Genomic DNA, 13,834 nt, shown 5'->3' with positions numbered 1-13,834 from the left:
CTTGCATCTGGCTCAGAGCACAGGAAGGATCTTGCTGTGTACACCATTTTAAATGAACCTTCAGCAGATTTTTTTTCCTTTGTCTTTTTTTTCTTCTTAAATTTTTTTTTCTTTTGCTTTTCCTCCTCTGCGGGTAACTCCGCACCGAAACAAAATCCCTGGAAGGATACCGGCGACTCCACGTTACGGATCTGTGTAAGTAATCCTGGAGGCCGCTCACTGTCAGTATCAAAACTCTCCTGATTTCTCCCAGCTGTGAGTCCACCCTCCTCCTCCTCACTGCTCCTGGGTGCATCAGAATCTGAGCCTTCTCTGGACTTTGCATTCTCATGCTCCATTTTCTCCCCCACAATTTCCTTTGCTGTGTCTGGGGCTCTGCTGTCTTCCTCCACACTTTCTATTTTTATAGGTTCTGCCATCTCGGCAAACCTCTCTTCATTTTTTAATTTTTCACCAAACACCCCTCCGCCTGCCAAAATCTCCTCACGTCTCTCTTCCACTTCTTTTATTTCCTCCAACAAGGATTTCACATTTAAAAGGTATCGGGACCTCTTACCTCCTGAGGCTTTTGCAGCCCTTCCTCTGGCGACCGCCAAGTCCGCACGGAGCCGTTGCAGCGACTTCCTGAGGTCCCGATACTCCTCCAACCGCATAGCCAGACGGGAGCTGAAGTTCTCCACCGTCTCTCCGGTCCTCAGCTGTCCCCATTCCTCCACACGACCGTCATCCAAATGTCCGGACGGCGCTGGTCCTTCTCCAGATGACAACACCTCGATCACCCTGCCGGACCGCGTCTCCATACCCTTATCCAGGGTTCCAGCGTCAGGGGGAGCCAGGACAGCCTTGCCCCGAGATGATCTCCTCACCCCCGCGACTGTTTGCATATTCCCAGCCAGCTGGGATGACCCTCTACCCCCCGCTGGCATGCTCCGGGAGGTAGAGGTCTGAGGCTCCATCCTAGGATGGAACCCCCCTCAGGGTACTTTCCAAGCCCAGGCAGATGGTATGAGGCCTGGGCAGATAGGATAAGGAAAGTCCCTGGATCCAAGGCCTGCACGGTAGTCTCAGCAGCTCTCTCCACACGTCCTACTCCACCCCCTCCAGAGCTGCACTGACTATTCTGCTGGTGGAGTCACTGTGTACATACATTAAATTACTTATCCTGTACTGATCCTGAGTTATATCCTGTATTATACTCCAGAGCTGCACTCACTATTCTGCTGGTGGAGTCACTGTGTACATACATTGCATTACTTATCCTGTAATGATCCTGAGTTATATCCTGTATTATTCTCCAGAGCTGCACTCACTATTCTGCTGGTGGAGTCACTGTGTACATACATTACTTATCCTGTACAGATCCTGAGTTACAGTCTGTATTATACTCCAGAGCTGCACTCACTATTCTGCTGGTGGAGTCACTGTGTACACACATTACTTATCCTGTACTGATTCTGAGTTATATCCTGTATTATACTCCAGAGCTGCACTCACTATTCTGCTGGTGGAGTCACTGTGTACATACATTACTTATCCTGTACTGATTCTGAGTTATATCCTGTATTATACTCCAGAGCTGCACTCACTATTCTACTGGTGGAGTCACTGTGTACATACATTACTTATCCTGTACTGATTCTGAGTTATATCCTGTATTATACTCCAGAGCTGCACTCACTATTCTGCTGGTGGAGTCACTGTGTACATACATTACATTACTTATCCTGTACTGATCCTGCGTTACATCCTGTATTATACACCAGAGCTGCACTCACTATTCTGCTGGGGGAGTCACTGTGTACATACATTACATTACTTATCCTGTACTGATCCTGAGTTATATTCTGTATTATACTCCAGAGCTGCACTCACTATTCTGCTGGTGGAGTCACTGTGTACATACATGACATTACTTATCCTGTACTGATCCGGAGTTATATCCTGTATTATACTCCAGAGCTGCACTCACTATTCTGCTGGTGGAGTCACTGTGTACATACATTACATTACTTATCCTGTACTGATCCTGAGTTACATCCTGTATTATACTCCAGAGCTGCACTCACTATTCTGCTGGTGGAGTCACTGTGTACATACATTACATTACTTATCCTGTACTGATCCTGAGTTATATCCTGTATTATACTCCAGAGCTGCACTCGCTGTTCTGCTGGATTTGGACAGACACTCTCCTAACCGTTTGTCTTCTATAATGCAGGAAGGGAAGTTAGATTTTCCTACTTGAAAACGACTCTTCCAAGAATTGAAACCACCATAAAAAGCTCTGTGCAGACACTGAACCAGCATGGAATGTTGGGAGATATCAGTTCTGTTTCCAACAAGGAGCTACTGACAGGTCACTTCTAAAACAGTGCTATTCATTGGCTGGTGCCACCAGGCACTGCGTCAGTAAGCTGGGAGGTCAGTCTGAGGATTGACATGTGGGGTACCAGTCATGGAGGGAATATACTTGTGCCTTGGTGGATGAGAAGTGATATGTGGACCTGCCTGCTGGGGGTTACTGTACATGGTGGGTTATTTTCCTTTACATGATTCTGGATTGATGGCTGTAATCGCCTCTCCCCTTTTCTTCTAGAGCCCATTCGCTGCGAGAAGTCCTGTCAGAATGGGGGTCGGTGCACAGGATATAATGTGTGCCGCTGCCCCCCTGGATTCCTGGGGCCACAGTGTGAAGCAGGTGAGGATATTAGCACAAGTTTTAAATGTATATTTGCCGCTGGTTCCAGCATTCAGCGCAGAGATTATTATTTATAGCAGTAAAGGATCCTGCACCAACCTCTCAGTACCAGTCTGCTGCTGTAAAGCCTAGGATAACATGTCACCACTATCTTCCTCTTATTTATAATAGACCCTCGTTTAGAGTACGCTCACTCATACTATTTTGGCTGCACCACCATTAGAAGGTGAGAAATGTGTGACCCTTGCCCTGATAGCTCCCTGGTGCACCTAACTTATCTGTGTGGATATTACAACGACCTTTAATCTGGATGTGTGACCTATAAATGTGCCAAAAAATGCAATGTCATTCAATCATGTAATAGTTATATAGCACCGTAAAAAAGTATTCACGCCCCTTCCAGATGCCTCCTATAACTGCACATGTTTGTGATCTATCAACAAAATGCATTATTACAAGGACCTGAGGAATCACATACAACAGGAGAGAAGCTCTACGACACCCGTATGCCCCTGTGCAAAGTGTCAACCCCATGTACTGAGAAGCTCTACAACACCCATATCCCCCTGTGCAAAGTGTCAACCCCATGTACTGAGCTCTACGACACCCGTATCCCCCTGTGCAAAGTGTCAACCCCATGTACTGAGAAGCTCTACAACACCCATATACCCCTGTGCAAAGTGACAACCCCCGTGTACTGAGAAGCTCTACAACACCCATATACCCCGATGCAAAGTGACAACCCCGTGTACTGAGAAGCTCTACGACACCCGTATCCCCCTGTGCAAAGTGACAACCCCGTGTACTGAGAAGCTCTACAACACCCGTATACCCCGATGCAAAGTGACAACCCCGTGTACTGAGAAGCTCTACAACACCCGTATACCCCGATGCAAAGTGACAACCCCGTGTACTGAGAAGCTCTACAACACCTGTATCCCCCTGTGCAATGTGACAACCCCGTGTACTGAGAAGCTCTACAACACCCGTATCCCCCTGTGCAATGTGACAACCCCGTGTACTGAGAAGCTCTACAACACCTGTATCCCCCTGTGCAATGTGACAACCCCGTGTTGTGAGAAGCTCTACACACGGGGGGCGGACACATGTCACGGCCTCGCCGTGATTCTTTCCAAATTGGCTGCCTCTAGCGTCCGTCAGAGGGGAAGGGAGTTATGTCTCTCCCCTCCACGTATTATTGGACAGAGGCGTTATGTTCTTCTCATTGGCCTTCGGTGGTAGTCACCGATTGGCTTGCCGTGATGTCAATCAGGCAATCCTGGCGGCCTGGCTGCAATGACGGCATGTGATTGGTTGGCCTGATTCCCCAGCTGTTCCTCCCAGACAGCTTAAAATAGCTCCGTGTTTTCGGCGTGCTGCCAGTAAGCCCCTGAACCCCTGAGGACGCTGTATAGCACAGCGAAACATGTCGGGGGGGCTCTGATACCTACAAATTTTTAATCTAATATGTACCTCCGTTGCTCTCCACATATGTTAGGTGTTTGACTCGTTGGTCTGCAGCCGCGAGCAACACTGAATACAATATACATACACGTGGTTTAATGTGCACAGTCATTTCAAATCTAAACGGAGGTGATGTTATTCATTTTAATCAATCAGTGTAGTTAGTCTTTTTGCTCTATAGTAGCACAATAAAACTTATTTTTATTTGTTCATTTACCTAGTTATTGGCAGTTGGAATAAAAGGAATTATTCTTCTGGTAGCAGTTTTTTGTAAATATACTGAGAAACTTTACAACACCTTTATCCCCCTGTGCAAAGTGACAACCCCGTGTACTGAGAAGCTCTACAACACCCATATCCCCCTGTGCAAAGTGACAACCCCGTGTACTGAGAAGCTCTACAACACCCATATACCCCTGTGCAAAGTGACAACCCCGTGTACTGAGAAGCTCTACAACACCCGTATACCCCGATGCAAAGTGACAACCCCGTGTACTGAGAAGCTCTACAACACCCGTATCCCCCGGTGCAAAGTGACAACCCCGTGTACTGAGAAGCTCTACAACACCCGTATTCCCCGGTGCAAAGTGACAACCCCGTGTACTGAGAAGCTCTACAACACCCATATCCCCCGGTGCAAAGTGACAACCCCCGTGTACTGAGAAGCTCTACAACACCCGTATTCCCCGGTGCAAAGTGACAACCCCATGTACTGAGAAGCTCTACAACACCCATATACCCCTGTGCAAAGTGACAACCCCCGTGTACTGAGAAGCTCTACGACACCCGTATCCCACGGTGCAAAGTGACAACCCCGTGTACTGAGAAGCTCTACAACACCCATATACCCCTGTGCAAAGTGACAACCCCGTGTACTGAGAAGCTCTACAACACCCGTATACCCCTGTGCAAAGTGACAACCCCGTGTACTGAGAAGCTCTACAACACCCGTATCCCCCTGTGCAAAGTGACAACCCCGTGTACTGAGAAGCTCTACAACACCCATATCCCCCTGTGCAAAGTGACAACCCAGTGTACTGAGAAGTTCTACAAAACCCATATCCCCCTGTGCAAAGTGACAACCCCGTGTACTGAGAAGCTCTACAACACCCATATACCCCTGTGCAAAGTGACAACCCCGTGTACTGAGAAGCTCTACAACACCCGTATCCCCCTGTGCAAAGTAACAACCCCGTGTACTGAGAAGCTCTACAACACCCGTATCCCCCTGTGCAAAGTGGCAACCCCCGTGTACTGAGAAGCTCTACAACACCCGTATTCCCCGGTGCAAAGTGACAACCCCATGTACTGAGAAGCTCTACAACACCCATATACCCCTGTGCAAAGTGACAACCCCCGTGTACTGAGAAGCTCTACGACACCCGTATCCCACGGTGCAAAGTGACAACCCCATGTACTGAGAAGCTCTACAACACCCATATACCCCTGTGCAAAGTGACAACCCCGTGTACTGAGAAGCTCTACAACACCCGTATCCCCCTGTGCAAAGTAACAACCCCGTGTACTGAGAAGCTCTACAACACCCGTATCCCCCTGTGCAAAGTGGCAACCCCCGTGTACTGAGAAGCTCTACAACACCCGTATTCCCCGGTGCAAAGTGACAACCCCATGTACTGAGAAGCTCTACAACACCCATATACCCCTGTGCAAAGTGACAACCCCCGTGTACTGAGAAGCTCTACGACACCCGTATCCCACGGTGCAAAGTGACAACCCCGTGTACTGAGAAGCTCTACAACACCCATATACCCCTGTGCAAAGTGACAACCCCGTGTACTGAGAAGCTCTACAACACCCGTATCCCCCTGTGCAAAGTGACAACCCCGTGTACTGAGAAGCTCTACAACACCCATATACCCCTGTGCAAAGTGACAACCCCGTGTACTGAGAAGCTCTACAACACCCGTATCCCCCTGTGCAAAGTGGCAACCCCCGTGTACTGAGAAGCTCTACAACACCCGTATTCCCCGGTGCAAAGTGACAACCCCCGTGTACTGAGAAGCTCTACAACACCCGTATCCCCCGGTGCAAAGTGACAACCCCCGTGTACTGAGAAGCTCTATGACACCCGTATCCCCCTGTGCAAAGTGGCAACCCCCGTGTACTGAGAAGCTCTACAACACCCATATACCCCTGTGCAAAGTGACAACCCCCGTGTACTGAGAAGCTCCATGACACCCGTATCCCCCTGTGCAAAGAGGCAACCCCCGTGTACTGAGAAGCTCTACAACACCCGTATTCCCCGGTGCAAAGTGACAACCCCCGTGTACTGAGAAGCTCTACAACACCCGTATCCCCCGGTGCAAAGTGACAACCCCCGTGTACTGAGAAGCTCTACAACACCCGTATCCCCCGGTGCAAAGTGACAACCCCCGTGTACTTTTTTCCCCTGGTTTGCACAGCTAATCTTTCCAAATTTTCCAGATTTTGAGAACTTCATATATAAAGTAAATACTGGAGTAATTTGTATATACAGGTATACTAGGGCCATGTCAGGGGCAGCACCGGAGACGGGCAGGTTCAGGTGAATATTGGGGGGTAGAATCTCCACATGGTGCCTAAGACAACCCTGCCTATAAATCTAGCTCTGCACACAGACGTCTGGAGGTTACTATGTATCAGAGATGTCTCTTCTTGTATTAGATGTTAGTTTGTTAGATTGTAACTGCTTTGTGTTGTGTGTTGTGGTCTCTTTTAGCGGTGACAGAGCCGTGCGTCCCCCCCTGCCAGCACGGAGGAACCTGCAAGCCATTCAATAAGTGTGAGTGTGTGATGGGCACGGCAGGGCATCGCTGCGAAAAACTGTAAGTGACAGAGGGGCGAGAGATGGTGGTCAAAGGACTGGGGGCGGCTATAGTGATGGGAGGAATGGAATAAGGAGCAGTAGTGGGGGAACTAAACCTGCTGCATCATAAACTCGGCTCCAGTCACATTTAGCCTTTTTATCGAATTGTTCTGCGCTGATTAATCATATAATATATATTTATAGCTGTCAGAGATACAGAGCTCCAAACCCCCTGAATACACAGAGTTAAATGATAAAATCCTCTCTGCCTGCAGCCACCACTAGGGGGAGCTGAGATTGCTGTATACTGTTATTAAATTCCATGTATAAGTTCAATTTGGCTTTAGTACAACCCCCGTTGTCACAGATGCATTGGGCGGCACAGTGTTCATTCCTCAGGCTCTCGCATGTCAAGAAGTTGACGGCGGCGCAAGACTCAGACACCATCACAAGGAAATGGACACCAGTTATATCATTACTGGGTGGAAAAGAAATACATAAATCCATTAAATTCAACCTTATATATGCGGAGGAGTAATTTCTGGGCCCCAATGCAAAGTCTTTAACATCCCCCACCTACCATGTGTCATTTATAGTCCTGGTGTCCCTCAGCCGCCAGGGTCGGGTGTGAGTGCTTCCTCTGGACACCCTAGGGCGACGCCCAAATTTGACATAGAGTAGAATATTTCCTGCCTGCCCCCTACTGGCCACTAGGCAGATTCCCGGATCAACCTCCTACCTTCCTGCCAGTAACCGGAATACTTATTTGCTGATGTCTGACCCTTCCTTACATCTCTCCACATTTACAGCCATTACCAAATCCTGTGGCAGAAGTTTCCATAACTTTATAAGTTCAGGAATGTAATATTAAATCCCTCTGAGCAATGACCCTATGTGCTCTGTGGGGTCCGCAAAAATAATAACCTACAGCATTGGTTTGGATGGAGGTCATTTACATATTTATATATCAAGATGTCACTTCCCCCCTCCCCCCCCTCAGCCTTCTTTTGAAAACCTCCCTTTATAACTGAGACTTTTGTACTTTCTCCAGCTCTCTGGTATCATTTTCATGAACGGTGCACAATCCTGGGCAGCATATTCAAGATGTGGCCACACCAGACCTTTATAAAGCGGTTAAATAATACTAAAGATACCATGCCCTTTCTAATATAAGACAATATTTTGCTAGCTTTTGATGCAGCAGACTGGCATTGAGCGCTGTAATGTTATCATTAATAATTCCACCCAGATCCTTTTCTATTGTAAAATCTATCGTAATCTAATCTCGTACAATAACCGCATGTGAGGAGCAGGATCCAATGCTTTAGAGAAATCACAGTTGTCCCGACAATACAGAGAGGTCATGCAGGAGTCCAGCACTGCACAGTTCCCATGGGAGATGATGTTTGATGCGAGGGGTTTGTGGCTGTGAGGATTTAATTTATCTTCTTGCAGGACTTGTCCAATTGTGACAACAAAGCTGAGCACAGCACGAGCCGTACGCCAGGGGGTGAGAGAAAGCTACGTGGAGCGCTGCGGTCCGCTGGGGGCCCTTTTCTGCACCAAGTACAGGTACAGTAATCAGGGGGGTAACTAGCATAAATCCCAACTTTCAAGCATCACAAAGAGGGATAACCGATGCGGCACCCGGTTCAGCCCACACAGTGTCATGCTCCCATAATGCGTCCCACACAGTATTGTACCAAATAGATGCCCCCACACAGTATAATGCCCCCATAGCTGCCCCCATATAGCTTAATGCCCGCAAAGCTGCCCCATACAGCATAATTCTGCCATAGCTGCCCCATACAGTATACTGCCACCTTAGCTGCCAGAGCCAATGTAGATAGTGCCCATGTAGATAGGACCACAGTGTCCCCTGTAGATAGTGCCCCCATATAGTGCCACAGTGTCCATGTAAATAGTGCCCCACACCCCTTGAAGATAGTACCCCCCCCCCCCATAGATAGCGCCATTGGGACTCCCTCTAGGTGCGGTATACTCAGCTAGAGCATAGATTTCGCTCCTAGAGGGAAGCCCTGATGTCACTGTCCATATATGGGCAGTGAAGTCAGTGGTTACTCCTTGAGCGGAATCCACGTTGCCGACTCTGGCCAGGGATTCCGCTCCAGGTTGAATCCCTAACGTCAATGTCCATATATGGTCAGTGACCTCAGAGGTTTCCTCAAGGAGCGGAACCCCCGACCAGATCACCGGAGGACGCAGATACAGTTGGCAGCGGAACATACCCCAGCCCGGAATCCGGGACTGTTCTGCTGAATCCAGGACGGTTGGGAGGTATGGTAACTAGTGCTGGGCCCCATACCAAACTTTGGATACTGGGTACCACAATAGTACCATCAAACCCCAGATCAGACCCCAAATTAATTCAGACCCCTAAATATATTCAGAACAAAGACAATACCTCTTAAATTAATTTAGACCCCAGACCAGACCCATAAATATGTTCGGGCCCCTCTATTTACTTACCGCTCCTCACTCCCAGCTTCTCTTCTTTTCTCTTCAGCCAGCGTTAGGTTTTGTTTGCCGGACTCTTAATGGGGGCTGAAGGCCCCGTGGGCCATGTGGCCCGGTCACAACTGCGATCGCTTCTACCCCTATAGATACACCATTGATAATAAATGAGGAAACCAGGACTCCACCCTCACTGCTGTCACTTATGTGGATGATTTATAGTGTCCTTCCCATCTCATAATACCTGGGATCATGCCAAGAACAACACCCCCGTCAGATACCATCAGACTACCCAGTCAGGGAAATATGAGCTCAGCTTTACATAACTTGCTGCAATGCCCCCCCCCCCCCCTGGGGTCCAACCTTGGTCCTTGTTACGTACAACAACAGTTTCCCAAGTCCATCCTCAACTCTGCTACATAAAGGTAGGGTAGACAGGACACTCTGCACTTCCTCTGCCCACATAGGTACCAACCCCACTCCTTCCTGCCTATGCTCCTGCACTCGCGCCCTCCCCCAGTCATGCCCCTCCACTAAACCTTCATAGGTCATTGATGGATTCCGGTTGGAGGTCGTTGCTCTTCACCATCTTACCGGCTCCGGCGTGAAGATTCAGGAATACAGGAATGTAATGATGGGTGTGATCATAATCCATGATGGCGTCACATGGCCGGTATAACACTCTGCCGGGTGCATGAATAAAGGGGTTCTCCGGTTTTATATAAATAAAGCTTAAAGGGGTTGCTGGGGACAAAAAGAAAAGAATGACTTAAAATGCGAAAATAATAAACGTCTTCATATCAGTTACCTTCAGAACGTCTCGCTGCCTTCGCTGCCTACGCTGCCTTCGTTAGGGACCCCTGCCACATCTGGTCACACTCCTGCCACGTCTGGTCACACTCCTGCCACGTCTGGTCACACGCCTGCCATGTCTGGTCACACTCCTGCCACATCTGGTCACACTCCTGCCACGTCTGGTCACACTTCTGCCACGTCTGGTCATACTCCTGCCACGTCTGGTCACACTCCTGCCACGTCTGGTCATACTCCTGCCACGTCTGGTCACACTTCTGCCACGTCTGGTCATACTCCTGCCACGTCTGGTCACACTCCTGCCACGTCTGGTCATACTCCTGCCACGTCTGGTCACACTCCTGCCACGTCTGGTCACACTCCTGCCACGTCTGGTCACACGCCTGCCACGTCTGGTCACACTCCTGCCACGTCTGGTCATACTCCTGCCACGTCTGGTCACACTCCTGCCACGTCTGGTCACACTCCTGCCACGTCTGGTCACACTCCTGCCACGTCTGGTCACACGCCTGCCATGTCTGGTCACACTCCTGCCACGTCTGGTCACACGCCTGCTAGAAGTCGTGTCACATGGGACGCGGCAGTAACGTGTTGGCCATAGTGTCGTCACTACAGTGGGCTGTGATTGGCTGGCCCGCTCGCGTCAAGTGTTTTACGCATGGACGACACATCACAATGCAGGAGTGTAAACAGAGACCGGATCAGCGGCAGCGAGGGAACCGGTAAATAAAGCAAGAAGTTTATACTTTTAGCATTTTGAGAATTTTTTTTTTCTTTTTTATTCCCGAAAAATCTCTTTAATCTTTAAGAAAAAGTGCCGCAACTTTCTAACAGAATTTGTATTTTGTAAACCTCTCCTGACCTAGTTCTGCTCCCACAACTGATGGTTTGTTACAATGTATCAGTGCACCCTCTGTGAGGTAAATAGCAGCAGCAGACACCTATCTACTGTTCTGGACTCCAGGTCGCCAGCTCTTACCGGCACTGATACATTGTAACAGCTGTCATGACCCATTGACCTTAATACTTATTGGACGATGAAACAAAGTGACAGAAACGCAGCTCTAATATATATATATATATATATATACTGTATATACTGCCCGTGGGTGTCAGAGAGGAACCCAAGAGATGAAGGATTTATAGCCACAGGGGCTCAGACTGTACAAATAAGGGGTTCATTTTTTTGGGGGGGTGACGGCGCTGGGGGAGGGTTTCAATATATAGGGCCGTAGCCAGAAGCCATGAAGAGCCCGGGATACTTGGGTGTTATTTGGATCAGATAGGGTTAAATAGGAGCGCCCCCTCAGGTTCCCTCTCGGTAGAGGAGATCTTAGCCCTCCCTATTTTCCGTTTTTTCCGGTTTGATAGTGTTTCGCTTTGTCGTTTTGTGCGCTATTGTTGTAGCCAATGCTTTTTCCAAACCCCCAAAAAAAACGCACAATGTCACATTTGGGTGCTTTTCTATGTTGAACTCTCTATCTACATGCCCGGCAGGGGACGGCTCCCGGGATCTGTAGACTGAGCGTTACGTGTGCTGGGATTCGGTGCCGTTATTGTCACGTGTTTAGACGTTTTATATGCGATAAATAACCGCGGCCGAGCACGAAAATATTCACTTGGAAGTTATTTTGTCTCCAGTGGTTTTTATGATGTTCTGTTTACATGTCGGGATTTCATTTCTGCAGAATTATTTATTTGTATCTCCCATTTGTTCCCCTCTAACAGAATAAACCAGGTCCGGGTCTATGTCCAGGCCTACGTGGCCGGCTACAGGATCCAGTGTCCCACCAACCGCAGACAATGAAGAGGACTAGAGAGAAGCCACGATGACCCAGAACCAGCTACAGTCCTGTCCCTGCACCCACCAGTCCTGTCCCTGCACCCACCAGTCCTGTCCCTGCACCCACCAGTCCTGTCCCTGCACCAACCAGTCCTGTCCCTGCACCCACCAGTCCTGTCCCTGCACCCACCAGTCCTGTCCCTCCCCCCACCAGTCCTGTCCCTGCTCCCACCAGTCCTGTCCCTCCCCCACCAGTCCTGTCCCTGCCCCCACCAGTCCTGTCCCTCCACCCACCAGTCCTGTCCCTCCACCCACCAGTCCTGTCCCTGCACCCACCAGTCCTGTCCCTGCACCCACCAGTCCTGTCCCTCCCCCCACCAGTCCTGTCCCTGCCCCCACCAGTCCTGTCCCTCCACCTACCAGTCCTGTCCCTGCACCCACCAGTCCTGTCCCTCCCCCCACCAGTCCTGTCCCTGCACCAACCAGTCCTGTCCCTGCACCCACCAGTCCTGTCCCTGCACCCACCAGTCCTGTCCCTCCCACCACCAATCCTGTCCCTGCACCCACCAGTCCTTTCCCTGCCCCCACCAGTCCTTTCCCTGCCCCCACCAGTCCTGTCCCTGCCACATCGGTCCTGTCCCTGCCCCATCAGTCCTGTCCCTGACCCCACCAGTCCTGTCCCTGCACCCACCAGTCCTGTCCCTGAACCCATCAGTCTGGCCCTCCCCCCATCAGTCTGGCCCTCCCCCATCAGTCCAGTCCCTGCCCCCATGAGTCCGGTCCCTGCCGCCCCATCATTTCTGTCCCTGTCCCATCAGTCCTGTCCCTGCCCCATCAGTCCTGTCCCTGCCACCATCAGTCCTGTCCCTGCCACCATCAGTCCTGTCCCTGCCACCATCAGTCCTGTCCCTCCTCACATTAGTCCGCTCCCTACACCCATCAGTCCTGTCCCTGCCCCCATTAGTCATTTTATTTTTTTTCTCTATTTTAATCTTTTGATTGCACATTTATTGAGATTAAAGTGTTAATATTTCTACCACGGGCGACTTTGTGCAGTTTCATGACTCCATTTCTCCTTTCTGTATTCGTATTACGGCCGGAAATTCCTTCAATGATGTAAAGTTCAACGTGAGTGCAGGTCTTACATACACGATACGAACGCTATAAGGCAGCAGCATACGTCCGCTTCTCATCACGCCCGTCGTATACGCCGGAAACCTCTACAGATGTTACCGGATGCTGCGGTCGCGGGATATGAGGGGTTAAACGACAGGGATCGGAGATACTGTAACTCCAACCCCTCACGTGCCGCGACCGCAGATGGATCTGAGTATAGTAAAGAATTATAAAAGTGATGAGGAGACCGCACGGTGGCGCCTCCTAGCGCTGCAAAAAGAATGAAAACGTGTTCAAAGCAAAAATAAAAGAAAAACTTTTTCAGCAAAAGTGTTAAAAAAAATACACGTATCGCATCGGCGTAATCCTGACCGCTATATAATAAATGAACACGCTATATTAACCGCACATTAAATGGTGTCAAAAACCCCCCACAAAAAAATGATTCATTTATACACATTTGGTATCGGCAGTATCATAACAACTATGGAATAAAAGTAAGACGTTATTTATGCAGCGCGGTGAATGGCGTCAATTTAACACGCAAAAGAAAAATCTATGAAAAAATGGAAGATTTTCCACCCCCAGCACCGAAAAAAACCGTATAAAAGTCATTTGCATCTTCTATTAAAACAGCCCCTCCCCGCCCCTTCTGTGCGGCAATGATTTATCTCCGGCC

At 49.4% G+C, this 13,834-nt stretch overlaps 1 protein-coding gene across 1 annotated transcript in view; it reads left to right on the top strand.

Moving 5' to 3' along the window:
• LOC142696303 (uncharacterized) overlaps nucleotides 1-12,569 on the top strand; it is a 69,913-nt gene extending 57,344 nt beyond the window's left edge. Inside the window, exons 17-20 of the mRNA XM_075847634.1 lie at nucleotides 2,597-2,698; nucleotides 6,882-6,987; nucleotides 8,424-8,540; nucleotides 11,985-12,569. Coding sequence (XP_075703749.1) covers nucleotides 2,597-2,698; nucleotides 6,882-6,987; nucleotides 8,424-8,540; nucleotides 11,985-12,063 — 404 coding nt within the window. The 3' untranslated portion in view covers nucleotides 12,064-12,569. The remainder of the gene's footprint in view (nucleotides 1-2,596; nucleotides 2,699-6,881; nucleotides 6,988-8,423; nucleotides 8,541-11,984) is intronic.
• Nucleotides 12,570-13,834: the final 1,265 nt, after the last annotated feature.

Source organism: Rhinoderma darwinii (genome assembly GCF_050947455.1).
Source record: "Rhinoderma darwinii isolate aRhiDar2 chromosome 5 unlocalized genomic scaffold, aRhiDar2.hap1 SUPER_5_unloc_52, whole genome shotgun sequence".
Lineage (NCBI taxonomy): Eukaryota > Metazoa > Chordata > Amphibia > Anura > Rhinodermatidae > Rhinoderma > Rhinoderma darwinii.
Note: the sequence above shows the minus strand (reverse complement) of the source record. Positions and strands in the feature narration are given on the sequence as shown.